This window comes from Balaenoptera ricei, chromosome 20 (assembly GCF_028023285.1).
Source record: "Balaenoptera ricei isolate mBalRic1 chromosome 20, mBalRic1.hap2, whole genome shotgun sequence".
NCBI classification, from domain to species: Eukaryota; Metazoa; Chordata; class Mammalia; order Artiodactyla; family Balaenopteridae; genus Balaenoptera; species Balaenoptera ricei.
In genome coordinates this window covers 47,882,516-47,910,248 of record NC_082658.1, presented here as the reverse complement: position 1 = coordinate 47,910,248, position 27,733 = coordinate 47,882,516, and the positions used below count along the sequence as shown (strand labels likewise).

The 27,733-nt window shown below is 46.4% G+C and overlaps 1 protein-coding gene across 4 annotated transcripts; it reads left to right on the top strand.

Annotated features, from left to right (window-relative positions):
• The first annotated feature begins 468 nt into the window (after positions 1 to 468).
• Positions 469 to 27,656, top strand: BLTP2 (bridge-like lipid transfer protein family member 2). 4 transcript variants are annotated; one of them, XM_059908803.1, is made up of 39 exons: positions 469 to 595; positions 1,478 to 1,601; positions 2,125 to 2,174; positions 2,470 to 2,617; positions 2,803 to 2,921; positions 3,152 to 3,212; positions 3,399 to 3,585; positions 4,182 to 4,305; positions 4,468 to 4,592; positions 5,154 to 5,221; positions 5,328 to 5,473; positions 6,439 to 6,557; positions 6,663 to 6,826; positions 6,986 to 7,244; positions 7,752 to 7,957; positions 9,737 to 10,829; positions 11,270 to 11,461; positions 11,603 to 11,805; positions 11,952 to 12,070; positions 12,192 to 12,412; positions 12,729 to 12,919; positions 13,053 to 13,152; positions 13,290 to 13,492; positions 14,371 to 14,665; positions 17,312 to 17,469; positions 17,749 to 17,955; positions 21,189 to 21,288; positions 21,522 to 21,704; positions 22,194 to 22,315; positions 22,795 to 22,950; positions 23,033 to 23,154; positions 23,732 to 23,912; positions 24,487 to 24,573; positions 24,772 to 24,882; positions 25,017 to 25,152; positions 25,257 to 25,387; positions 25,572 to 25,673; positions 26,276 to 26,410; positions 26,843 to 27,656. In XM_059908803.1, exons 1-39 carry the CDS (start codon positions 528 to 530, stop codon positions 27,023 to 27,025), a joined length of 6,699 nt encoding a protein of 2,232 aa, XP_059764786.1. In that variant the 5' UTR covers positions 469 to 527; the 3' UTR covers positions 27,026 to 27,656. The 4 variants fall into 4 exon arrangements, with proteins under 4 accessions (XP_059764786.1, XP_059764787.1, XP_059764785.1 ...); XM_059908804.1 differs by having other exon boundaries at positions 3,396 to 3,585; positions 23,042 to 23,154; XM_059908802.1 differs by having other exon boundaries at positions 3,396 to 3,585.
• The last annotated feature ends 77 nt before the right edge of the window (positions 27,657 to 27,733 follow it).

Sequence of the window (27,733 nt, the reverse complement as noted above, 5' to 3'; positions counted from 1 at the left end):
TGTGACCCAAGGGTATAACTTCCGCAGTAGCCTCAGCATGAGCCCTAGGTGGCCAAGCAGACTCTATAACTACTCCGGGAAACTGCTTTGAAAGTGGAACTCTCCGTGGCCCAAACGACCCAGCCAAGTCCACTGCCAGCCAGGGAGCGGTCTCAGACCCAGGCCACTGGCAAACCCCCGGCTCCCCTTTTCCGGGTCCCGAAGGGTGCGCCCGGGGGCGGGGCCTGTGTGTCAGTCCGCTTGAGGGCCGCTCCCCATCGCTCTCCTTCCGGAGCCACGCCTTCACTTCGCGCACGCAGCCGGTCGGCCCCGCTGGATCGCGGGCGCCGGGCGGGGCGCGGCAGGGAGACAGCTGGCTGGCTGGCGGGCTGTGGGGGGGCGAGGCGCACGCGCGCCAACGCTTCCTCGCCCAGCGCCATCCCTGCGCGTGCTGCCGGTCGGCCCGCGGCGGCGCAGCTCGGAGCCGGCGGGGCGGGAGGGGCGCCCCGGCAGGGCGGGGGCCGGAGCCAGGCCGGGCCGGGGCCGGAATGCCCCTGTTCTTCTCTGCGCTGTTGGCCTTGCTGTTGGTTGCGCTCAGCGCCCTTTTCTTAGGCCGGTGAGGGGATCCCGGCTACGGCTTGTGTTGGGGGGTGGCGGGAAGGGAAGGAAGAGAAACCGAGGAGTGGGTGCGCGCTGGAAAGAGGCGCGCGGGAGGGGGGGGGGTCTTGGGGGAGGTGCGCGGGGTCTTGGGGGAGGTGCGCGGGCAGCGGAGGGGGAGGGACCGAGGAGGGGGCGCGCAACGCGGGGAGGGGTCGAGCGGAGGCGTACGACCGGAGCTGGCGCGGAGGAACCGAGAGTCGGGGGAGACTGAGCAAGCGGGCGAGGCCTGAGAAGATGCTGAGATTGGGGAGCGGATAGGGGTGTGAATGAGGAGGGGGCCCGGCTGGCTGGTTTTCCTTTCCCCATGCACATGCCCCTGAACGTCCCCTTCCCCTGAGCGCGAGGGTCACCTGCATCCTCGCCCTGGGGAGCCGGAACAGGTTTGGCTGCCCAGGGAGAGCGGCATTTGAGCCGGCCGGGTGTGAGCCCGCACTGCCTTCTCGCGGACACCTGTCTGGAGGGCGGAGAAGGAGACCTTTTGCGGGTTATGTGATGGCACATCTGGCACTGATGTCTGTACTTCGACTCCTGTTGGGGCCTCTTCTCTCTACCTCTGGGGTTCCTGAGGATTTGAGGGGTTGATTTCTTTTGTCTCCAACTTAAATGGTGGAGTTTAGTTCGTCTCATTTCATCTGGGTGGAGGAGACGCTCTGGGGCTAGGGTCCTGATCATCGTGGCTGAATGTATGTGACAGAGTGGTGTTTTGGGAGACAGGAGGGTTGCCAAGAAGATCCACCTCCAGTTCATGTCCCTTTGCAAGGCCTTCTAGGACCCGCAGGGGGTGAGGGAGGCAATAATTGGGAGAGGGTCCTATGAACTCAGAAGGATTTTTCTGCAGGTGGCTTGTGGTCCGGTTGGCCACCAAGTGGTGTCAGCGGAAGCTGCAGGCAGAACTAAAGATTGGCTCCTTTTTTTGGATTCAAAATGTCAGTCTTAAGTTTCAGCAGCACCAGCAAACAGTGGTGAGTCCTAGGAAACTTCCTGGGAATGTATGTGGGGTTGATCCAACTGAATTTCAACTTTTAATTTCCTTTTTAAAAATATTCTGGTGGCTTTCTTAGTTAACCCCGGCCTTGCCATCCCTTTGCCAAGATGATTTTAGAGCTAGTTTGGGAACACTGGAATTGATGCAAGTTGTTCTTTTATAAATGCTTATAAGGCACAGGGTGTCCAGGGCATGTATGAAAGATACAGAAGTAAAACACAGAACAAAGACAACAGAAAGTAGAAGAGCTTACTGTTCTAATATAAGAGGGGAAACAGGGCAACATATCCATAAAAGAGAAATACTAAACAAGTTCAATCAGTGTCATTAGAGAAACAGGATATAGTGCTGAGGAGAGAAGCTGGTGGAAAGGGGATGGAGAATACTTAGTGGAAGGGCTATAGCACTTCCTCCTCTTCTTAGACCCCTTCCTATCTTGTCAAGCTGCTCTTGGCTTGCCTAGCAGCTAGTGTACAAAGCTTTTTCCCACACTGTTTTAGGAAATTGATAGCCTGTGGATTTCCAGCAAACTCTTTAGCCATGATCTGCCGTGAGTACCCTATCATCTCACTCTCCTCCTGGGGAATATTTTGGGATTGTGGTTTGCAGAATGAGATTCTTTTACAGAGGGCTCACAGCCCAAGGAGGGAAGTGGGTTCTTGCTGATGTCTCTGGATTAGCCTTGAAGCTATTGTTTTGTGGGACATATTGATAACTACTATGAGACTGTCTTCCATGATTTGAGCTACATTTTTAGGGAGGATGGGAAAGTGAATGTGAGGGCGGGGAAGAGACTGCTATGGAAGGGATGGACCTGATGGCAGTGAGATTTCTCTTCTGGGCAGACACTATGTGGCCTTGTGCTTTGGCGAAGTACGTATCAGAACAGACCTACAGAAGGTTTCTGGCCTGTTTGCCCCATTCTCCCAGAGTACTGGGGTGCACCAAAAGGAGCTGTCCTTCAGCCCATCCTTATTGAAGATCTTCTGCCAGGTGAGACTACTTTCCCACTTTCCTGGACTGAAGTAGGAATGGCTGGCTGTGGAGTCATGGGTGGATTTTTTTTTTTACTGTATTTGAGGCATAATACTAAGAGCTGCCTCTTATTCTTTTTCCACTGGAAAGGAAGGACGTTGCCTTGATGTTAATTATCGTTCATTTTTGCATCTTCTTTTCAGCTATTCTCCATTCATGTAGATTCTATAAACATCATGGTTCTCAAGGTGGCTACTTCTGAATCCTTGTGGCATATTCAGATCAGATATAGCAGTTTTCTTTTGGATAGTGATGGGAAGAGGTAAGCACTGGGTAGAAGGTTTGCTAGTCCCATTCTTGCCTTATAGTTGTTTTAGGGTGGGTGGATGTCAGGGCTTTCTTATCAAGGTGTCAAGTTCTCATTCTGTGTAATTTGAGGAGAGAGTAAGATTAGGCACTTATGCTTGCCTTGTGCCTTCCAGCCAACAAAGCTTGATTGAAGGTAAATGGTGAGGAAAGGGGCCAAGTGCTGTTAATTTTTTCCTTTCCCAGGCTGAAATGTGAAGTGAGCCTAAGTCAGATCAACAGCAAAGTTCTAAAGAGTGGCCAGTTGGTGAGTACGCCATGGTCATTCAGATGCCTTGTTTTCTTCTGGGCATGAGGTATGAAGGAGCTTAGGGCTTACATTCTAGATTCTGTGTGCTATGGGGTTCCCTCAAGGATGTGTTCCAGATCACAGCATTTTGATCCCAAGCTCCCTACACGTTCACACCTTAGAGGAGTATCTTCCCTATAGGAGGACACCTGTCTAGCGGAGCTCTCACTTGCCCTAAAGCTGTGTCTAGAGGTGGGCATCAGAAGCCGGCAGCTGAAGGCGATCACTGTGGATGTGTGGACACTCCATGCTGAACTGCATGAGGGCCTCTTCCATAGTCAGCTGCTGCGCCAGGGCCCAGGCCTGGCATCCAAGCCTGTTCCCTGTTCAGGTAAAGCCCCAGTCAGTGAGCTTCTTAGCTTCCCTGTTCTCAGGTTATTTTGGAAGTAGAAAAGATATAGTGGTCTCACCACTTGTTCAGGTGTGATTTGTTAGTTGCCATGGCCTTTGACCCTGGCCTTTGAGGATAGCTAGAGGAAATAGGGCATTTGCTTGTGGTGAGTGAAAGAACTAACATTTAGTGGGTAATTATTATGAATTAGACCTGTACTATGTGTTTTGTATATGTTCCCGTACTAACTCCTTAGCATTTCACAAATGAGGAAACTGAAGCGTAGGAAGATTAGATAGGTTACTTGACTGAGATCACCTAGCTAGTCAGTAGTGAAAATGGGGTTTAAATTATTTGGCCCGAAAGTCCATATTCTTTTCATTGTAACAACCTGCTCTCCATACTGTTTTTTAGACTCTGGGGAAGGAAGTACAGCAAGTGCCTGGATCTCTGGGATCTTTGCCTTATGACCTAAGATTGGGCCTTTGCTTAGCCTACTTTATATGGGAGGATTTGGCCAAAGAGGGCACAGCATGTTGGGAGACTTAAGAGTGTTAAGGATTGATGGCTCTTGTCTTATTCATTCATGTTTTCAGAGGTGATAGAGAACTTGGCTGAGCCAACTCTGCCTGGCCTATACCTCCTTCAGCAGCTGCCAGACCAAATCAAGGTGAAGATGGAGATCACAAGTGTGGTGCTGTCCATGAATAGTCAAAAGAGGTGAGATCTCTCCTGACACAGAAGTGTGGAGAGTGATAGTTGGAGCTATGTGCTGGGGTCTCCATAACCAGCCTAGTAGCTGCACTGAGCTTGTCTGAGGGGATAAAGGGAGTAAGAATAGCATCCCACATATTTCTAAGCCAGAGTCTGTGTCTGGTCCAGGCACCTCAATTGGACACTGAAGCTGCTGCATTTCCTGTACCACCGTGATGAGGATCAGCTGCCCCTTCGAAGCTTCACAGCAAACTCTGATATGGCACAGATGAGCACTGAACTCCTTCTGAAAGGTCCATGGGTGGGGATACTGGTACTGAGAGAGAATGGGAGGACCAGACACACTCTTCCCCAATGCCCCACTTGGTCTTCTTAATTTAATATCAGTGTAACCGAGGAAGGGGAGGTGGGAACATACTGAAAGAAAATAGTGTTGGTGACCTTCTGTTCATCTCCTTGCCTGCCTCTTACTCTCTCCTAGTCTTACCTCTTGCCCTCCCAGTGTTTCCTTCTTTTTTTTTTTTTTTTTTTTTAATTAATTTATTTATTATTTTTGGCTGTGCTGGGTCTTCGTTTCTGTGCGAGGGCTTTCTCTAGTTGCGGCGAGCGGGGGCCACTCTTCATCGCAGTGCGCGGGCCTCTCACTATCATGGCCTCTCTTGTTGCGGAGCACAGGCTCCAGACGCGCAGGCTCAGTAGTTGTGGTGCACGGGCTTAGTTGCTCCGCGGCATGTGGGATCTTCCCGGACCAGGGCTTGAACCCGTGTCCTCTGCGTTGGCAGGCAGATTCTCAACCACTGCGCCACCAGGGAAGCCCTCAGTGTTTCCTTCTGATCTGCCCTTTGCCCTTACAGATGGGTTGTTGCTGTCCCAGAGCCGCCAGCGCATTGTCTGCCTCAACTCCCTCAAGGCTAGTGTGCAGGTGTGTTGACCAAGAATCATTCCTTTTCTTCTCTCTCCATGCATCGTCGCATCATGAGCTAATGAAATTAAACCTAAGCCCACAGTTCTGGTGTTCTTATTTCCAGGTGACCACCATTGACCTCGCAGCCTCCCTGGTTCTGAACACTTGTATCATTCATTACCGGCATCTGGAATTCTCTCACTGGCTGCACATGCTAGCCCTGGAGACCCAAGAGTCTAGTTCATCTGTTCTTAAGCAAACGAAAAAAAGGTCAGTGTAATCTTTTTCAGCCACCATCTTATCAGGTGGATTCTTGGATTTTTTGGTCTAAAGTGGCATTTTGTGTTAAATTTGTATATGATTGTTTGATCTTTTTATTTTTTATGTTTGGCTGCGTTGGGTCTTTGCTGCGCTTGGGCTTTCTCTAGTTGCGGTGAGCGGGGGCTACTCTTCGTTGTGGTGTGCGGGCTTCTCATTGTGGTGGCTTCTCTTGTTGCGGAGCACAGACTCCAGGCGCACGGGCTTCAGTAGTTGTGCGTGGGCTTATTTGCTCCGCAGCATGTAGGATCTTCGTGGAGCAGGGCTCAAACCCGTGTCCCCTGCATTGGCAGGCGGATTCTTAACCACTGCGCCACCAGGAAGTCCCTGATTGTTTGAGCTTTTTAAATCTCAGTTTCAGTAGCCCAGACTCAGTAGCAAACCAATTTTATATATCTTCCACATTAGACTAGACTCTGGCGGTAGAACGATGTCCTCTTTGTTTTTATGTTCTCAATGCCCAGCACAGTTCCTTGTTATACAAAATGAACATTTGTTGAACTGAACTTAAATGATAAACAATATCTCGTCTGCCTTAGATTATAAGGTGACAGATCATGTCAGCAGAGCCATGACTCTCTCTGTGTAGTACTTGCATCGTGTTGCGTAGAGAACTTAAGGTCAGTTTGGAAGCGATGCTTTTGATTGTAGTAAGTTAAATCATAAGATATACTGATTTCATCACATTTGATCTACAAAAATGGCAGTTTCATCTGGTTCAACCTAATAAGTCTCTGTGGATTATCACTGGGAGTGGGAGCGAACTGATGAATTCAGTCTGTTTTTTTTCTAGTTGCCTCCCATCCTAAGAATCACAACAAAACTCACCCTGTCTTTTGAGAGGTTCAGGAATCTGTTCTATAGTAGGAAATTGCAATTCTTTCCTTATCAAACAGTGATGTCTTATCCCTATGCAGAACCTTCCCTCAAATCCTGGCTCCTATCATCTTTAGCACCTCCATCTCCAATGTCAACGTTTCCATTCAGCTTGGAGATACACCACCCTTTGCCTTGGGATTCAATTCCATCTCTCTGGGTAAGGCTGTGCAATGGAAGAGGAACAAGAATCTGTTCATTAGGGGAGCTGGGCCCAATTGATGACCACTGTGGCTCCAAAGAACTCTCTCCCACCTTTTTTCAGATTACCAACACCTGAGACCACAAAGTATCCATCAGCGGGGCGTCTTGACTGTGGACCACCTCTGCTGGCGGGTGGGCAGTGACTCCCACATTCAGCGGGCACCCCACCCACCCAATATGCATGTTTGGGGTGAGGCGCTTGTCCTGGACTCCTTCACACTACAGGTAGGTGGGGACTTTGGTGAATAGTAGCCTGTGAAGTTTCCTCATCCTGCCATGCTTTAGAGCACTGAGCATCTTTTTTTGGCAGCAGACGATGCATCAGTGCGTTACGCAACTGTGTGTTGGCATGCTTCTGATGGGGTCCTTCTGCTTCTTTTCTAGGGTAGCTATAACCAGCCTCTGGGCCTGTCCAGCACTCAGTCAGATACCCTCTTTCTTGATTGTACCATCCGAGGACTGCAGGTAGAAGTATCAGATACCTGTGCTCAGTGTCTTTCTCGGATATTGTCCTTGATGGGCCCACAATCTGGGAAGTCAGCTGTCTCTAGGGAATCTTCATTTGGGGAATCTGTGTCGTTACTGTGGAAGGTGGACTTGAAGGTGGAGGACATGAACTTGTTCACCCTTTCTGCCCTGGTTGGTAAGTGGGAAAGGAAATCCATACTGAAGTGGGTAGTTTGTAACCTAAGCAGATTATGCTGCTCCTTCTCACTTAATAAAACCAATTATTTGAAAAGTTTCTAAATTAAAGTCATGAAATGTTGGAAGGTCTTGCATAACTATTGGGCTTCTTGATGTTTCTTAAGGGTTTATAAATAGCAAGATGTATAAGAAAAAGATAGCTTTGATATCTGATCAAGAGAATGAGATGCAGTTAGTTTTTTATTTCTTTGTGTATTTAGTTCTAGAGAGTAACTGATATACCTCTGGGAAATTGGTAGGAGTTTGGGAACTTCTTTGGCCCTGCCAGATCTAGTTAGGTTAAAATGGGAAAGGAAAAACTTCCGTAAAACATGAGAAATGAGGTTAGGAAGGTGTGGGGAGTAAAGATAGCTGGAGTGAAGGGAATAAGGAAGGAGGGAGAGTGAGGACTAAAGTTGCCATTTGAGAGCTGAGAACCAAGCCTGACATGGTTTCTGGATGTTAGGTGCTTCAGAGATCCGACTGGACACACTGACCGTCCTGGGAAGTGCTGAAACCTCCACCGTGGGTGTTCAAGGACTTGTGCTTGCGCTGGTGAAGTCAGTCACAGAGAAGATGCAGCCCTGTTGTAAGGCTCCTGACATCCCCACTCCAGTGCTCAGCCTCTCCATGCTCTCCATCACCTATCACAGCAGCATCCGCTCTCTAGAGGTAATGCTTCTGTGGGGAGGTGGAGTCAGGTTGGTTTTTTCCTAGGCTTAGAGCATTTTCCAGTCTTGAGTCATGTTGTGAAACTCACCTATGAGAAATATAACACCTCGTGGTTGTTCTTTTCTTCCTGGCTTGTTGTTTTGTTTTTTGTTTTTTTTTAAGCTGTGTTGGGTGTTTGTAGCTGCGCGCGGGCTTTCTCTAGTTGCGGCGAGCGGAGGCTACTCTTCGTTTCAGTGCGTGGGCTTCTTACTGCGGTGGCTTCTCTCGTTGTGGAGCATGGGCTCTAGGTGCGTGGGCTTCAGTAGTTGTGGCACGCGGGCTCAGTAGTTGTGGCTCACGGGCTCTAGAGCACAGGCTCAGTAGTTGTGGCGCACGGGCTTAGTTGCTCCGCGGCATTGATTGATTCCCAGACCAGGGATTGAACTCGTGCCTCCTGCATTGGCAGGCGGATTCTCAACCACTGCGCCACCAGGGAAGCCCTTGTTCTGTACATTTTTAACTCTTAATGTGGAATTTAAAATATATATAAAACTAGAGAGAATATACGAACTTTCATGCATCCATATCCAGCCTCAATAATTACCAACTTATGACCAACTTCATTTAGCTAAACTCTGAGCAGTCATCCCTGCCTTCTGCTCTGGGATTATTTTGAAGCAGAAACCAGACATATAATTTCAACTGTGAAGATTTCAGTGCATATATCTGAAAAATATAGGGCTTTTAAAGGTCACGATCTGGTATCATTTTACTGAAGCACTCAGCTCATCAAAAGACTGGAAGAGATCTGAAGATGGAGGCACTGGAAAGTTTTGAGAGGCTTCCCAATATCTTTCTCCTCAGAGTATCAGACAGACGTAAGGCCCTCTTGAGGGGAGAGTGGGATATGTTCCTGTTCATCAGACTTCAGCTTCCTTTGGAAACTGAAGAGTTTGCTTTCAGAGATTGGAACTCAAAGGAATTTTTTTGTCTTGGGATTTAAATTTTCTGTGCTTAACTATTGAGAATTGACTTCGTTTTTCAAGCTGACAAGGTCTCTACTCCCTTCTTTGAGGCATACTTTCCCATAGGTCAATTGCTGTATTAACTTGTGTGACCAGTACTCTTTATACTTTTTAAGAATGAAATCAAGGTGCAATCAATGCATGAAACATTTTCCAATTGATTGTTGCAATGGTTATTTTACAGAGTGTGGTTGTTTTAGAAAGATAACTCATGAGCAGAAACATAAAGCCAAATAACTTATTGAGTACATGTGTATATACTGGATGTACTGTGGTAGATACCAGAACTAAAGTACGTGGCCTCGGGACTTCTCTGGCGATCCAGTGGTTAAGAGTTCACCTTCCAATGCAGGGGGTGTGGGTTTGATCCCTGGTCGGGGAGCTAAGATCCCACATGCCTTGCAGCCAAAAAACCAAAACATAAAACAGAAGCAGTATTGTAATAAATTCAATAAAGACTTTAAAAATGGTCCATATCAAAAAAAAAAAATCTTAAAAAATAAAATAAAATACATGGCCTCTACTCTTAGACAATTTAGAGTCCAGTTGAGGAGGACTTAAAAAGTGTAAGTGCTTGTAAGTATAAGTTAAGAACTGTTAGCTCAGCATATTAGTGCAAAGAGGAGCAAAGCAAGGGGGTAATTAACGTGATTACTCAGGAAAGACTTCTGAGTGGAGATGGTTCTTGAGCCAGGTGTGCATGTATAATAGTTCCTGCGTCTCTTGTGTTCTGGGACATTGTAATTGATAGATCCTTTTCTCTTGCTCTCTAAAGGTTCAGTGTGGTGCAGGGCTGACCTTACTCTGGAGCCCTCCAGATCACATGTACCTGTACCAGCATATCCTGGCCACCCTGCAGTGCCGAGACCTACTAAGAGCCACTCTGTTTCCTGAGACTGTTCCACTTGTTGCACTAGAGACTCCAGAGACTGCCTGTGAGCCAGAAGGCTGTCCCCCTGAGTCCTCTCCCCCAAAGCGGCTACTAAGCCTGACGCTAGAGGTGAGCACAGCTAAGCTGACAGCTTTTGTAGCTGAGGACAGATTCATTACCCTGGCTGCAGAGAGTGTGTCTCTGAGCCGGCACGGGGGTTCACTGCAGGCTTACTGCCCAGAGCTGGCTGCTGGGTTCGATGGCAATAGCATCTTCAACTTCAAGGAGGTGGAGGTGCAGCTGCTGCCTGAGCTGGAGGAGATGATCCTCCACCGGAACCCCTTCCCTGTGCTACAGACCCTCCGGAACCGTGTTTGGCTCCTTTCCCTGGGTTCAGTCTCAGTGGAGTTTCCTTATCAGTATGATTTTTCTCGAACTCTGGATGAGGCTGTGGGAGTTCAGAAATGGCTGAAGGGACTGCATGGAGGAACTCGTCCTCAGGCTTCTCCAAGCTCTGCCCATCTCCCACCTGATCTGCTCCTGAAGGTTCAGCACTTCTCGTGGGTTTTCCTGGATGACATTTTTGAGGTGAAACTTCGTGATAACTATGAACTGATGAAGGATGAAAGTAAGGAGAGTGCCAAAAGGCTGCAGTTGCTGGATGCCAAAGTGGCTGCTCTTCGGAAGCAGCATGGGGAGTTATTGCCTGCCCGCAAAATTGAGGAGCTCTATGCCTCTTTGGAACATAAAAACATCGAAATCTACATCCAGCGCTCCCATCGTCTCTATGGCAACACACCCATGCGCCGGGCACTGCTCACTTGGAGCCTGGCAGGGCTAGAGCTGGTGGCTCTGGCAGATGCCTCCTTCCATGGGCCTGAGCGTGTGGTAGAGCAGGTTCGAGAGCTTGATCCAGGCAGCCCTTTTCCTGTTGAGGGAGTAGATCTTGTCATTCAGTGGTGTCGTATGCTCAAGTGCAGTGTCAAGACATTTCTGGGTAAGTAGTACTTCCCTATTTGCAGGGCCTAGTGTTTGCCCTTGGTGCTCCAGGGAGCTCTTTGAGTGATTACAGAGGAGCTCAGTTATATTGGGAAATGTGGCTGTTTTTGGGTGGGTGGAGTGGGATGGGTGGACTCCTCTTCCCTTTCTTTGTTCCTGAATTTCACCCTGAAACCGCTTGGCTAAACACAAAGGTACAACTAACACAGTCATCTTCAGGGTTAGTGCGGCTCTTGGATCTCAGTGTTACTCCCCTCACTGTCTGCTTAGGGTCTCCGTGCACTTTTTCAGCCTTGCTGCCGACTGCCAACTCTTATTCTCTCAGTTGATCTTGTAAAATATCAATAGATGAGTAAAAATAGTAGCGGGGGGAAAAGTGCCCGAGAGTGCTAAGACAGTTTCCTGAGTAGCCGGTGTGTATCCTCCCTATAATAACAGTTCGGATAAGAGACTATCCCCGGTACTTGTTTGAGATCCGTGACTGGCGGCTGATGGGTCGACTTGTGGGCACCGAGCAGAGCGGTCAGCCTTGCTCGCGTCGGCGTCAAATCCTGCACTTGGGGCTTCCATGGGGTAACGTGGCAGTGGAGAGGAACATGCCCCCACTCAAGTTCTATCACGACTTTCACTGTGAGTAGAGGAGGGCAAATGATTTGACTGAGGTGTTGGTGATGGCTGGGGTGGGAGATGAGCTGAGGCCTTTCTGGAGTGAAGGCAGAAGAGAGGGATGAAGTTGTATAGCAGGCTGTGCCCTTTGCTCCTCTACCCCAGCGGAAATCTTCCAGTACACAGTGGTATGGGGCCCGTGTTGGGATCCAGCCTGGACACTGATTGGCCAATCTGTGGACCTCTTGACTAAGCCCTCAGCTGACCCCAGCCCACCCTTGCCCTGGTGGGACAAGAGCCGTCTTCTGTTCCATGGGGACTGGCACATGGACATTGAACAGGCAAACCTGCACCAGCTGGCTACTGAGGTGAGGGGTCCAGAGGAACTGTTTTCTTATTAGGATGGTATGGTTGGGGCTTGTACAGCACATGGGGGAAGAGAGAAAGGTACTGATTTGGGAGGTGAAGGTGATACGTTTATTCATATCTCACCAAGTTTTTGGGGTTGTTATAGGATCCATACAACACAACTGAAAATATGCACTGGGAGTGGAACCACCTGTCTTTTCATTGGAAACCTGGTCAGTTTGTGTTCAAGGGTGACTTGGATGTCAACGTGAGAACAGCCTCTAAGTGAGTGGAGTGATAGATGGGGCCTCAACAGGGTGTGGGACTCAGGGTGGGGGGAGAGGGGAAGAGCCGAGGGGCTGCAAGTGACCAGGGCACTAAGGGCCAGGGCTCTGTTGTGAGCCAGGTATGATGACTGCTGCTTCCTTCACCTGCCTGACCTCTGCATGACACTGGACCTGCAGTGGCTATGTCATGGGAACCCCCATGATCACCATGGTGTCACTCTACGGGCCCCAGAGTTCCTGCCTGAGGTGCCCTTGGGCCAGCTTCATGACTCCTACCGGGCCTTTCGCTCTGAGAACCTCAATCTCTCCATCAAGATGGATCTGACTCGGCACAGTGGAAGTGAGGCTTGGATCTGGGGCAGCGGGGAGGAAGGGCTTGGGAGGATGAACTTAAGACACCAAGGACTTCAGCTTGACCCTCTGGAGAGGGGATAGAAAAGAGCAAAGGAGGGTTTGGGTCAAGATCTTTTTTTGGAAGAGGATTGGTGAAAGTAGAGAGCTTGGGTCTTTGAAAGGAGAGGGTGTTGGGGATATTGAGTGTGAGGCTTGAGTGCTGTTTGGGTTTTTAAATCTATAAAACCTGAAGCTAGGGAAGGATTTAGCTTCGTCTCTGTGTTTTAACCACAGCTAGGAAATGTCTATTGTTTCCTTTGCAGCAATATCCCAGCCCCGAATTCTGCTGTATAGTAGCACCCTGCGCTGGATGCAGAACTTCTGGGCAACTTGGACTAGTGTCACAAGGCCTATTTGTAGGGGAAAGCTCTTCAATAACCTGAAACCCAGCAAGAAGAAACTCGGCCAGCACTACAAGCAGCTTTCCTATACTGCACTCTTTCCCCAGCTGCAGGTCAGCTTTGACAGTGCTACTGACACCTGCAGTTCTGTTCCCCTTCTCTAGTTTTCTTGTTTTCTCTTATCGGGTCTCTGAATCGTCTCTCTGATGCCATCCTTCATTCAGTGTTATGCTCTCTTGTTGTCAGGTGCATTATTGGGCCTCATTCGCCCAGCAACGTGGCATCCAAATTGAGTGCAGTCAGGGCCACGTCTTCACTCGGGGAACTCAGCGGCTTATACCTCAAGGTAAGATCAACGGCTCCCACCACTTGTCCTTGCCTATTCCTTGTCCTCTTTCTCTTTCTCGGTTCCCTTCCCTTCTCTTTCTGCCCCACACTGTTCTGTGCGGGTTTGCATGGGCTCTGTATGCCTCTTTTTCTCAGCGGGCACAGTGATGCGGCGCCTCATCTCTGACTGGAGTGTGACCCAGATGGTTAGTGACTTAAGTCAGGTGACTGTTTACCTGATGGCCTCGCCCACTGAAGAGAATGCTGACCACTGCCTTGATCCCTTGGTAACAAAGACCCACCTATTGAGCCTGTCCTCCCTTACCTACCAACGGCACAGCAATCGCACGGCTGAGGAGGTACCGCCTGACACATTCTCTTTACTGCCTTATTTGTATCAGTAGGTGTCTTAGTCGGGTCACGCTTCCATAACAAAATACCATAAACTGAGTGGCTTAAACAACAGAAATTTCTCACACTTCTGGAGGCTGGGCAGTCCAAAATCAGGTGCCAGCATGGTCCTGGTGAGGACCAGGTTCTGGTGAGGGCTCTCTTTCTGGCTTGCAGATGGCTGCCTTCTCACTGTGACCTCACCTGGCAGGAAAAGCAGGAAGCTTTCTGATGTCTCTTCTTATGATGACACTAATCCTGTCATGAGGGTCCCACCCTCATGACCTCATCTAAACCTAATTACTCCTAAGGCCCCCATCTCCAAATACGTCACATTGGGGATTATGGCCTCAACATACGAATTTGGTGTGGGTACATAATTCAGTCCATAGCAGTAGGTTTCACGCTAAGTCCCTGGTGATGTTCCTAACTACACTCTAATCATATATGTTGTTACTTTATGATGCACTCACTAGTATCAGCATCCCTCTTTTTGAAAATTCCTTTTTTTCCCTCTCCTTGTAAAGATAGTCTCTTGCTCTTCAGGAAATAGAGTGAAACTTTTTGTTTCTAGTGCCTTATTTGGTGGTCCCCCCAGCCCCCCACACACAATTAAGGAAGGATTTTAGTTGAAATTCTCTGAGTCATTTAAAATACAGTGGATATAGTCAGAGTGTAATCTAGTGCACACACTAAGACCGCTTAGGTTTTCTTTCTCTAGGGTTGTCTTGTATCCCTCAGAACAGGTCTGTTACTCAACAAGCATGTTTTTTATCTCTGCATTTGTGGTCTAGGAGGAATGTTGGGAATTTCCATGCTACTCTGAGGTTCTTTTCCTGTTTCTTAGGAGCTCTCTACTCGAGTTGGGGATCCTGCCTTTTACACACATCAGCTGCACTTGGTAGATTTACGGGCTTCTTGGACAACCACCAATCGGGACATTGCCTTTGGTTTATATGATGGCTACAAAAAGGCAGCTGTACTCAAACGTAATCTCTCTACTGAGGCTCTGAAGGGGTTAAAGATTGATCCCCAGATGCCAGCCAAAAAGCCAAAGCAGAGTGTCCCGACCAGCGCCCCAGCCCCACCTCCTGTCAACACTCCCAGCTTTAGTGGACAGCCTGATAAGGCGTCTTCAGGAGGTAAACTGCGGGAGACAAGACTCCATAGGGTTAGGTTTAGAATATGTATGTGGGCTTGGACAGGAGTTTGAGAAGGACTAAATTATGACTGGTTCGATCTGTGTGTAAAGATGAAACTTGTTTTTCCATATTAGGCCACCTAAGTCTTACATAGCAGTGATGGGGGGCATTAAAGGGTCTGGTCCATGCGACTTCCCTGGAGCTCCAGTGGTTAAGACTCCACGCTTCCACTGCAGGGGGCACGGGTTCAGTCCCTGGTCGGGCAACTAAGATCCCACATGCTGTGCTGTGTGGCCAAAAAAAAAAAAAAAACTTGTCTGGTCCTTTGGCCAGGAGAAGAGGATCAGGAAGGAGTGATGACTTAGAATGACTAAAGAAAAGAAACAAAGGATTAGAGAATTGTTTTGTGTTTTGATGAATTAATTTGTTCAGTCAATAAATGTTTATTGAGTAGTTAATAGGCACAGAGCACTGTGCTGGGTTTAGTGAGAGATACAGAATATATGATATTTTACTTGACTCAACAAGTTTATCATCTCTGGATGAGCTAAGATTAGTTCATTCATTCACTGAATCAATCACTCATTCATTCATAGATTCACTTTTTAGCTTTACTGAGGGTTTATAATGTACCAGACATGACCGTAGACATTAGGGATGTAAAGATGAGGGGGAAGCTCTGAAACTAAGAGTCATGAGGGACTTCCCTGGTGGTCCAGTGGTTAAGACTCTGTGCTTCCACTGCAGGAGGCACGGGTTCGATCCCTGGTCAGGGAACTACGATCCTGCATGCTGTGCAGCACAGTTTGGGGGGGGCGGTGCGGGGAGAGTCATGAAGACGCTTCGTAAGAATGTTCAAGAAGAAAGTATTTAAATCAGCATAGGGTAGTCTAGAAAGGCTTCACAGAGAAGATAATATAATTGAGATGGGTCTTAAAAGATGAGTAAGTGTTTGATAGGCAAAGAAAGAAAAGAGGGCATTTTAGGGAGAGGGAATAACAAGTACAGAGGAATGTAAGTTCATGGTGAATTTAAGAACAAGGTGAAAAATGATAAATGCCGCTAGAGAGAAATTAAAGAATACGTGAGCTGTTCTTGACTGTAGTGAAGGGTTTATTGAGGAAGTAGCATTTGAGCTGGACTTTGAAGGCTTAGTATTGTTTGAACATGTGGAAATGAGGAGCAAGGGCATTAAAAGCAAAGGGAACATCCTGAAAAGGAGTGGAGTTGGTCAAGCTCAATATGTTCAGAGCAGAGTGAACAGTCTGTTTGGGTTGGCATAGAGTATAGCTACAGGTGAAGATGCTGGAAGGGAAAACTGCAGGTAGACCATCAAAAATACAAGGCTAAGGAGTTTTCTTTATTCAGTAAACAGTGGTGAACTACTAAAGGTTTTTGAAGAGGGGTGTGTCATTAGAATCTTACTTTTAGGAAGATAAATCTGGCAGTTGTGTGGGGGACGACTGGGAAGAAACTGGAGGTGGGGGAGACAAATTAGGAAACTATTATGGTGTCTCAGCAAGAGGAAAGGAGAGCCTGAACTAGGTAGAGGCGAGATGAGGGGATGAATAGAAATGTTATTATGTGTGTAAGAGATTTGGCAGCTGGTTGGAAGAGGGAGTTAAAATAGGGATAAAGTGATAATGATTGAGGCTTTGAGCCTGGTGACTGGCCTGATGGTAACTAGGAGAGCCAGAGGCTAATAAACAGGTTTGGGGAGGTATAGAGTTGTTGAGTTCATATTTGGACATGCTAAGTTTGTGGTGTAAGTAGTACCTCTAGGTAATGTCTAAAAAACAGGTGGAAATGAGGATCTAAAAGCTTAGGGCTAGAGGTAGAGACTTAGGAGTTTCAGCATAGAACTAAGAGTTAATGCCAAGGAGATAATAGTTGCTTACTGTGTGGCAGGTACCCTGCGAAATACTTTATGTATTATTATTCCATTTAATTCTCTCAACAACCATATTAGATAGTTACTGTTATTTTACCCACAAGGAAACTGAGACAGAGAGGTTAAAGCAAGCAAGGTTACAATCAAGTAACTGGCAGAGATAGGATCTTGAACACAGGCAGACTAGTCTAATTCTGGAGACTGTGCTCTTAACCACAACACTGTTGGACAAACTCTTTAGAAAAAAGAAAAGGGAACAGGCCAAGGATAGACCTTAGGGGATATACTTATCTCTAAAACCTGGGAGAAGGTAGAGGATCTAAAGTCATAATCAGAGAAAGCAGTAGAGCTAGGAGAACAGTGACACTGATGGCAAGGGAGTGGTTTATGTGGAAAGGAGTGGTCAACAAACAAATAGCATTTAAAACAATATGAAATGAAAAAGAGAAGGAACAAAATGGAAGGAAAAAAGATCCTAGAGTAATTCAGAGGTGGATATGCCTACGAGAAAGGAATGCTACCACTTACATAGCATTTCTAAGTCTCTCTTGGGAATCTGTTACTTTTATTAAAATTGAAGGAAAATGAAATGACAACCCTTACCCAGGGGTCAAGGGGTGGAGTGGGCTGGGCTGGAGTTGCAGGTTGGGGAGAATACGTTCTAGAGAAATTGAAGGAAGATCAGTTTGGCCCTGGATGTGTTCTCTATCCCTTTGACTCTGTGGCTTTTCCCCCACTTCATATTTCTCTGCCAGGTGCCTACATGTTGCAGAAGCTGATTGAAGAGACAGATAGGTTTGTAGTGTTCACAGAAGAGGAGTCAGGTGTGAGTGACCAGTTGTGTGGCATTGCTGCCTGCCAGACGGATGACATATATAACCGAAACTGCCTTATTGAACTGGTCAACTGCCAGGTACCTTCTCTTTACTAGAGCACCCAAAGATAGGGCTAGATCATAGTCATATGTGTTTACCTTCTCCCACCTCTAAATAAGAATAGGTGGGTAGAGCTCCAAAAAATTATTCTTTCTAACAAGTATCATGGATAATCACTTCCATTACTAAAAACCAGTAGAGTGCACTCAGTAAGCCAGAATTAGACCCAGCTGCAGTCATTGGTACAGGCCCTTTCACTAACCTTCCATCTTCTTTGTGGCCCTGGTGCTGTGACTCTGCTTCTGTCTCTGGCGTAGATGGTTCTTCGTGGAGCAGAGACAGAAGGCTGTGTCATTGTGTCAGCTGCCAAAGCCCAGCTGCTGCAGTGCCAACACCATCCAGCCTGGTATGGTGACACATTGAAGCAAAAGACATCCTGGACTTGCCTACTGGATGGCATGCAGTACTTTGCCACCACTGAAAGCAGCCCCACTGAGCAGGATGGCCGACAGCTCTGGTTAGAGGTTAGTCAGCAGGGCTGGGAAGGCCCGTTGTATCTCCAGTTTTCCATAGTTGGCCCCTTTCGCCAAAATAGCTTGCAAGATCCTGACTACCTGTTGCTACCAGGTTAGCAGAATAATGAGGCTGATGATAACACTTGAATGTAGAAACTGTTGGCAGTCTCTGGCCTGTGATCTGTGAACACATAGTGCTTTTTCTGTTTTTTAAATCTCATACTATTCTATTTCATTGCAAGGGAGATTCTCATTTCCCTACATGAGAATAAAATGGATTGGAACTTTTTTATTTTTGAAATTGCCGACCCCTATGAATAAGATCACACTAATCAGCAGGCAGCCAAAAAAACAGGCAGTAAGTCTGAGAATTTTAGATAAGCTCTCTATCTGCCCTTTCTCTGATCTCTCTTATGAAGATGATTGGTTGTTTCAGCAAATCGGTAAGGTTGCATAGAAAGACTGCTTGTCTAGGAGGCAGGTTATTATGTGAGTTCTGATTTCACCTTTGCTATTTTAGTAGCCATGAGCCCTTGGGAAGTCACCTTTATTTGTAAAATTGAGTTAATACTTCACTCTCAGAAAACTGTTGAAAGGATCAAATGAGAACGTACTTTGAAAAATACAAAGCTTCATTCAGATGGAAAGTAGTCTATTTATTTGTTTTTTAAAATTTATTTATTTATTATTTATTTTTGGCTGTGTTGGGTCTTTGTTGCTGTGCACGGGCTTTCTTTAGTTGCAGCGAGCGCGGGCTTCTCATTGCAGTGGCTTCTCTTGTTGCGGAGCACGGGCTCTAGGCACGCGGGCTCAGTAATTGTGGTTTGCGGGCTCTAGAGCACAGGCTCAGTAGTTGTGCATGGGCTTAGTTGCTCTGCGGCATGTGGGATCTTCCCGGACCAGGGCCCGAACCCGAGTCCCCTGCGTTGGCAGGCAGATTCTTAACCTCTGCGCCACCAGGGAAGTCCCAGTCTTATTTTTTTAAGTCAGTATGTTTGGGGAAGTCTTAGTGTATGTCAAGATAATGTTTTTGTTAGAAGGTGAGATTGTGAGCAGTTGGCAGGGACTAAGCTATAAATTTTCTTTTCAGCATCTTGGTAAAACTAAATTTGTACTATAATTTCTACGATATAATTGCATCAGATTTATTGGGAGATCTAATGGTTATGAGATGTACCTAGCCAATATTCTGCATTGTGGTTACTTATTTAACCGGTGTTAAGTGTCCACATTGTGCTGGGCATGGTACATTCAGATGAGTTATTGGATCCAGCTACATCTGATTAGGACCAATGTGAATACTTCATTTTTCATTCTACTCAATGGGGATAAAGCTAATCCCTCTTCCCTCCTCCCTGGCTGGTACTTCTTACTCCAATGACCTTAAGGCTCAACCCCAAGTATAAGTTATATGAAGTAATAAGCATTTAATCAGATGTCAAGCCAAGTAAGGGTCAGGTTGTTGGTAATATGAAAAGTCATGCTGGTATATTACAGTTGTAGTTTAGGCAAGCAGTACCCTTTACCAGTAGTCTCAGGAGACAGGCACAGAAGGTGGTAACTACTCATGCAAAGATAGGCAGGATGAACTATGCAGATCTCCCTATCTGGCATTTTCTGGGCCTCTGCTTCTTTTAGGCATGCGTTCTTTTGCAAGTGAACTTGTTTTTTCTCAGGCTGTGATATTAGCATTAGAGTGGAATGTCCTTGGCTTAGGTGGGAAAGATTTTGATCTTGCCTTTCCTATATGAATTTTTTTGTGACTTGACAGATTGTTTATGTTCTTCTCATATCACTCATTCTATTCAATTTGACTCCAGCTTGGCAGAGAGTGTCAAAAGAATTCAGTTCCCTTCCCCCATGGCATCAGTGTCACAATGGTCTGAAGACAGAAAACAGCAAGAACACAAACACACGAATACCAAAATGGGTGGGAAGTCATTGGTTTTGATGAATTTTTTTTCCCCATGACATGATTTGATTTTTTTCCATTTTTAAAAATGGTGATAACATATACATAGTATAAAATTTATAAACATTAAAAAAAAAAAAAAAGAAAAGAAAAAAGGGACTTTCCTGGCGGTCCAGTGGTTAAGACTCTGTGCTTCCACTGCAGGGGGCAAAGGTTCCATCCCTGGTTGGGGAACGAAGATCCTGCATCCCACGCAGCGCGGCCAAAAAGAAAGAAATAAACATAACATAAAATTTATCATCCTAACCATTTTAAGTGTATAGTTTAGTGGTATTAAGTACATTCATAATGTACAACCATCACCCCCATTCATCTCTGAAACTCTTTTTATCTTGAAAAACCAACTATACCCATTAAGCAATAACTCCCCACTTCCCCTTTCCCCCAGGTCCTGGCAATCTCCATTCGATTTTCTCTCTCTGTGATTTTGACTACTCTTAAATACCTCTCTTTTTTATATATATATATATATATATATATATATATATACATATATATATATATATACACACACACACATATATACTTTAGGTGTCTCATATAAGTGGAATCATATATATTTGTCTTTTTGTGACTGGCTTATTTCACTTAGTATAATGCCTTCAAGGTTCACCCATGTTGTAGCATGTGTTAGAATTTCCTTCCTTTTTAAACCTGAATTCCATTGTATGTATATACCACATTTTGCTTCTCTGTTCATCCATTGATGGACACTTGGGATACTTCCATATTTTAGCTATTGTGAATAATGCTGTTATGAATATGGGAGTACAAATTTCTCTTTGAGACCTTCCTTTCAATTCTTTTGGGTATATAACCAGAAGTGGAATTGCTAGATTATAGAGCAATTCTGTTTTTAATTTTTTGAGGAACTTCCACAGTGGCTGTATCATTTTACTTCTTATCAACAGTGCACAGAGTTCCAATTTCTGCACATCCTTGCCTTATTTTCTAATTTTTTTATGGTAGCCATCCTAATGGGTGTGAGGTGGGATGTGATTTGGTTTTAACCTAGCTTGTATTTTTCTGGCCTGAGGCCTGGCAAAACGTGCATGTAACTCAGTTGGGTTTGCAGAATTTGGGTGGTTTGAGCCAGGAGAGAGGGACATATGTCCTTTACCCCGGGAGATTCTTCAAGCTATTCCAGGCAATGAAAATCTAGATAGTGTTAAACTTGTATAGTGGAGATAATGGAGGTATATAATGGAGCTTGTAGAGGACAAGCTACTGGTCCCCCAGGAGTTAAAGGTGCCTGTATCTCTGCCTTCAGGTAAAGAATATTGAGGAGCACCGGCAGCGTAGTCTGGACTCTGTGCAGGAGCTGATGGAAAGCGGGCAGGCAGTGGGAGGCATGGTTACCACTACCACAGGTCAGTTCTCACCTCTTCCCCCATTATGTGGTTAGGAGCAGACATGCATCCTTAAGGGGCCTCATTTCCTTACCTATTTGTAAGATTAATATACGTGGAGTAGGACCACTTTGTGTTAGGCTATGTTGAAAGCAAGTGTCTGGAGTTCCCTAGACATCACGCATAGCTGGGAGGCTCTCACAATACCTCTTTTGAGAATGTCTTTCTCTTATCTCTTTCCTACCTCTTTGCAGATTGGAACCAGCCAGCTGAGGCGCAACAAGCCCAGCAAGTCCAGCGGATCATTTCACGCTGCAGCTGCCGAATGTACTATATTAGTTACAGCCATGACATTGATCCTGAGCTGGCAACTCAGATTAAGCCACCTGAGGTTCATGAGAACCAGGAAAAGGAAGATCTCCTAAAGAAGCAGGAAGGTATTCAGGGTTTGAAAGGCTTTTAGGAGGGGACTAGGGAACTTGTGAAAGTAGTTATTTCCTTAGTGGTTTTGAGGCAGAAGTGTTACTAAGAGTCCCAGTGTGCATAGGGCATTAACATTTCACTTTGCGTTACATTTTTTAAGTTCTTTTAGGAGAGAATAGAACTGGAATAAATGGGGGACTTCCCTGGCGATCCAGTGGTTAAGACTCCGCGCTTGCACTGCAAGGGGTGCGGGATGGATCCCTGTCCGGGGAACTAAGATCCCACGTGCCACGAGGGTGAGGCACGGCCAAAAAAAAAAACTTACTGGAATGAATGGATATTGTTTGACTCTGAAATAAGCACATATTTCTACCCATGAGCATATCTCACCAAGACCTTTTATGGGGTTAAGTAACAGAAGTGGTTCTAGATATGGGTTAGGAGATGGGGTAGACATTTAGGGAGAAACTGAGTCTCTTATTTAGCTGCTAACAATTACCTAGGGGCTGTGGATACCTTCACCCTTATCCATCATGAGCTGGAAATCTCCACAAACCCGGCTCAGTATGCCATGATCCTGGATATCGTCAACAACCTGCTGCTCCATGTAGAACCCAAGCGGAAGGTGAGTATGGGCCCTTGTAGAATGCCAGTTAGTCTCACAGGAATCTCCAGACCTTGTGCTTTATTTGGGGTCCAGTAAGAAAAGCCATGCTTCAGACTGAAAAAGGGCTTTGTGGTTAGTACATCCTCTTTTAGTCAGCAGCAGCAGTTGAAATTTTAGTTATCTAGGAAAGGTCTGAGTGTCCCTAAGACTGTAGAGTTGTTTACTTGTTTTTCTTGGTCAGTTCTTTACTCAGTCACTTACATACCTCTGAAAACAACAAACTACTTCCCACTTCCCACCTCTATCCCTACCCTGTGGGACTGGCTTATTGTGAAATCCACATTGCCAAATCTTCTGCATTGGCTTACCGCTTACTTGCACTCATGGTGAGAGAGCAGGTTGAGCTTTCCGGAAGAGATCATCATTTCTTGTTCCTTTCTCTATTTTACTTTACTACAAGACTTGTCTATTGTTCATTTCCTTTTCCATTCCTTTAGGAGCATAGTGAGAAGAAGCAGCGGGTCAGGTTCCAGCTTGAGATCTCTAGCAATCCTGAGGAGCAGCGCAGCAGCATATTACATCTACAGGAGGCTGTGCGGCAGCATGTGGCCCAGATACGGCAGCTGGAAAAGCAGATGTATTCTATCATGAAGGTAGTCTCCCGGGCAATCTGAGGACAGGGAAGTCTCCTAGGACAAGGGAAATCTCTCAGTTTCTCCTTATCTGGCTCCCTAGTCTTTGCAGGATGACAGCAAGAATGAGAACCTGCTTGACCTGAACCAAAAGCTTCAGTTGCAGCTAAACCAGGAGAAGGCCAATCTACAGCTGGAAAGTGAAGAGCTTAATATCCTCATCAGGTGCCACAGCATTCTTTCCATGCCCTTTTCCAGTGCCCCAGCTGGAGTCAATTTCTTTTGCCCGTGTTCTGATAAGTCTTTAGGTCTAGTGTGTATTATCAAAGGCTGATGTAGTAGATTCAGGCACCTTTTCCTGAATGAGTCTTGTTGGACTTGGCCAACAGGTTGAGAACAGGAGAGCCCTTTCTTAGGATCCTTATTAGAGTACCTCCGGGGAAAGGAGAAAAACAGGTAGTTCGGAAAGATCATTTTTGTTGCCTTGATAACTGTGCAACTAAACTAAAAATAAAATGTCTTGAAGTTGATCAGTAAGGAACACAATTGCAGATACAAACATAGGGGTTATTAGTAGGAACAGACTACTTTTTCAAGAAGCTGTAGAACTAAAGATGGGATTTGTGCTCCCATGGCCCAGGGTTTGAGGAGCAACAAATCCAATGAAAAAATTTAGGGAATAGCTGTTCTAGAATAGGTCCATCTCTGGGTTTACCTCCTGCATCATTCTAGGGCATTCCTCCCCACCCCTAACCCAAATGCTGTTGCCCTTATTGGCTTTGACCCTCCTATCCATTTATAGGTGTTTTAAGGATTTCCAATTGCAGCAGGCCAACAAGATGGAGCTGCGAAAGCAGCAAGAAGATGTGAGTGTGGTCCGCCGCACTGAGTTCTACTTTGCTCAGGCACGATGGCGCTTGACAGAGGAAGATGGACAGCTGGGAATTGCTGAACTGGAGCTGCAGCGGTTCCTCTACAGCAAGGTATTGGGTATATACAGTCACACAAAGACAGCTGTATTGAGAGGCATTGACCTTTCTCAGGAGTCTTAACTCACAAAAAGAGATAAACATAAAGGGACTGATTATTATATGACTGTTAATGATGGTATTAATGGTTATTAATAATGATAGAAACATGAGCAGAGAGTGCCGCTCATACACATTTGCTTGTAGTATTAAATAATACAGATATAGATGAGCTTGATCAAATGCTTCCCTCATTGAATAAGGTTATCCCTAGAAATGTGGCTCAGAGGGAAGTAATCTTCCAAGTCCAGCTTAGAATAGAATCATTAATTCTATATTGGCATTCAGCTTTCCTGCAGTTAACCATGGCATGGAGGACACGACATTATTCATTATTCTTCCAACCCCCCAGGGACATTTGGAAATAAGTCGAGACCATTTTTGAATGTCACAGTGACTGGAAAGTACTGCAGGCACTTAGTGCCCTGGCCATGAAAACAAATGATATATGTAGCAGTACTCTAGCAAGCGCCTGAGAAAGGCTTATTATAGTGGTTTGGGGGTGGCGGGGGGAAATCTGTCTTTATAGGTGAATAAATCTGATGACACAGCAGAACATCTTCTGGAGTTGGGCTGGTTCACTATGAACAACCTCCTCCCCAATGCTGTCTATAAGGTAAGTCTTATTTCCCTATTCCTAGCCCATTCACATGCTTCCTAACACTGGGCATTTGCAATGATCCTTCCACGTAAACCTACTGTGGGAAACAATGTGATCTGAGATGGTGGAAGCTTGCCCAGCTTAGCAAGACCATTGCTTCTTCTCTCCTCTGCAGAGGATTTGTGGGTTGATTTATCACTCTTTATTCTACAGGTAGTCCTGCGGCCCCAGAGCTCCTGCCAGTCTGGACGACAGCTAGCTCTTCGCCTCTTCAGCAAAGTCCGGCCCCCCGTTGGGGGTATTTCTGTTAAGGAGCACTTTGAGGTTAGTAAACAGTCCTTTGGGGACACAGGAACAAAAGGCAGTTAAAAAGTATCTGTGCGTTGTTATGTTAGGGGTAGGTAAACAGAGGGATGATGTCTGAGCTTAATTGCTTCTTCAGCCTTTTTCCTCTTTAGGTAAATGTGGTGCCTCTCACCATCCAGCTGACACACCAGTTCTTCCATAGAATAATGGGCTTTTTCTTTCCTGGACGAAGTGTGGAAGATGACGAGGTTGGTGATGAAGAAGATAAGTCCAAACTGGTGACTACTGGTGAGAACTTTAATGGTGGAGCTCCAGAAGACTGGGGTAGCAGCCCCAGAGACAGCTGAAGCTTCAGCAAGAGGACAACAGCTAGTGTACTTGCTTTTTTATAGGAATACCAGTGGTGAAGCCTCGGCAACTGATTGCAACAGATGATGCAGCACCACTGGGCCCTGGGAAGGGTGTGGCACAGGGCTTGAGTCGGAGTTCTGGGGTCAGAAGGTCATTTCGCAAAGCACCTGAGGTATCAGAAATGCCCCTGATGATAGAAAAATGGGAGATCTTGGGGTACTCTGTTTGGCCTGGCTGGGGATTTCTTTCTGTTTCCTTTGAGTCTATTCCAGGGGTGAAAGGAGATGGAGATGTTTGGGGTCCTGAGTTTCTTGCGATGGCTTCAGGGGCACACTCTTCTTTCGTTCCTTTCCTAGCACCCTGTGGATGATATTGACAAGATGAAAGAGCGAGCTGCCATGAACAACTCCTTCATCTACATAAAGATCCCACAGGTTCCACTGTGCGTCAGCTACAAGGTCTGCCCTTCCCCAGCACTTTTTAAATTTTATTTATTTATTTATTTATTTATTTTTGGCTGTGTTGGGTCTTCGTTTCTGTGCGAGGGCTTTCTCTAGTTGCAGCGAGTGGGGGCCGCTCTTCATCGTGGTGCGCGGGCCTCCCACTGTCGCGGCCTCTCCTGTTGTGGAGCACAGGCTCCAGACGCGCAGGCTCAGTAGTTGTGGCTCACGGGCCTAGTTGCTCCGCGGCATGTGGGATCTTCCCAGACCAGGGCTCGAACCCGTGTCCCCTGCGTTGGCAGGCAGATTCTCAACCACTGCGCCACCAGGGAAGCCCCCCCCAGCACTTTTTAGAACAGTGTGGGAACGGTACCACATAAGATCAGAGATTAAAAACAGATTAAAAACAGAGATAGGGGCTTGTGAAGCTTGTCTGTGGGTGATAAACCTGCTGTTCCCTCTGCTGCCCTCAGGAATCAGTACCAGACTGAGATAAGGGGAAATAGGTATCTGTAGGTTGCTGCTGCAGGAAGGTACTAGACTTGGACTCAAGTACTGGCTTGGACTAAAACTGGCAGCTGATATATTTTTTTCTCTTCTCTTCTCTCCCCCTCTTGCAGGGTGAGAAGAACAGTGTGGACTGGGGCGACCTTAACCTGGTGCTGCCCTGTCTGGAGTACCACAACAACACATGGACATGGCTAGACTTTGCCATGGCTGTCAAGAGGGACAGCCGCAAAGCCCTGGTTGCCCAGGTATCCTGGCAGAATTCATGGCTGTTTGGTTAGCAGGGGCTGGCAAGCAGATCCTCTGCTCAGGAGCATTTCATTGTAAGATGCATGTATTAACAAGCAGCCTTGGGAAAGGGGCAGGTGAATGAAGTGAGTGACTTTTATCCCTGTCCTCTCCATGACTTTGCTCAGATGGTTAAACTGAATGTTTACTGACTGTTGTATATATGTTAACTACTGTTGATTTTTAGGAAGTGAGGGCTGGCACAACTTCATGTTTAGCGTGGGTTCTAATAGACTGTAAGCTTCTTGAAAGCAGAGATCATTTTATAATTTGAATTGCCCCATTGTGCCTTCATGTAAGTTTGATAAATCTTTACTGACTTGGTCCACTTGATTTATTCTGCCTGTCTCATTAATATTTACCTTCCCTTTTACTCCTCTCTAACCTATCAGGTAATCAAAGAGAAGCTAAGGCTGAAGCCTGCAGCAGGGTCTGAGGTCCGGGGAAAGCTAGAAACTAAATCGGACCTCAACGTGCAACAGCAGGAAGAGGAGGAGAAAGCCCGGCTTCTCATCGGTTTAAGTGTGGGCAACAAGAATCCTGGGAAGAAGTCCATCTTTGGCAGGCGCAAGTGATCCGGCAATTCAAGAGAGGCTGCAGTACAGGATCTGACTCTGGCTCAGGCCACAGGGACTTGTGGGGTGGGAGGTGCTTCCCTTCATCCATTAGGATTTGTGGGGGTCAGGAGCCCACAGGGTACTGTGGATAGAGGCACTGCTCTTTAGCAGCTGGCCTGTTCCTTGCAGAACATGGTGGATAATAATTCTGAGTTCTACCTCACACTGATCAGCAGGCCCAGGGCCAGAGAGGCATCAAGAGAGCAAGGCCCAGGGAATGGCCCCAGGGCTAGTATCTGGTTCCCTTGGGGTCAACTGAAGGGGTGGGGGGACAGTTCTGATCAAGTGTGATAAATTTTTATAAATAGACATATATAAAAATACATATATATTTCTAAGTGTAACTGCTCTCCCTCTGTGCCAGAAAGTGGAGGGGAGGGGCTGATCTTCTGTCCCTCATTCCACTGCCTCGTATGAAAGTGGTATTAGTGTTGTGGGGGGAATCAGCCCCTCCCCAATCTGTGCCAAGCTCACTTGGGAGAATGGCAGTAGGAGACACAGCTGGCTATGGGTCCCTCTCCCTGGGGTATCCCCTGAAGAATGGTAAAAAAAAAATCATTTAAAGAGAAAAAATATATTTTAAATTTGATGCTGTTTTTTTTTTTTTTTTGAGTGCATGGTTTCAGCCTGTATCCTTTTCTCCCCGTCAGTCCAAGACACCTAGCT

Bases quoted from the DNA above. Each gene is read 5' to 3' on its own strand.
- BLTP2 (XM_059908802.1), top strand. From the start codon at position 528: ATGCCCCTGTTCTTCTCTGCGCTGTTGGCCTTGCTGTTGGTTGCGCTC. The intron at 17,956-21,188 runs GTTAGTCAGCAG...CTCTGCCTTCAG, and splicing joins GCCGACAGCTCTGGTTAGAG to GTAAAGAATATTGAGGAGCA. The intron at 21,705-22,193 runs GTATTCAGGGTT...ACAATTACCTAG, and splicing joins TCTCCTAAAGAAGCAGGAAG to GGGCTGTGGATACCTTCACC.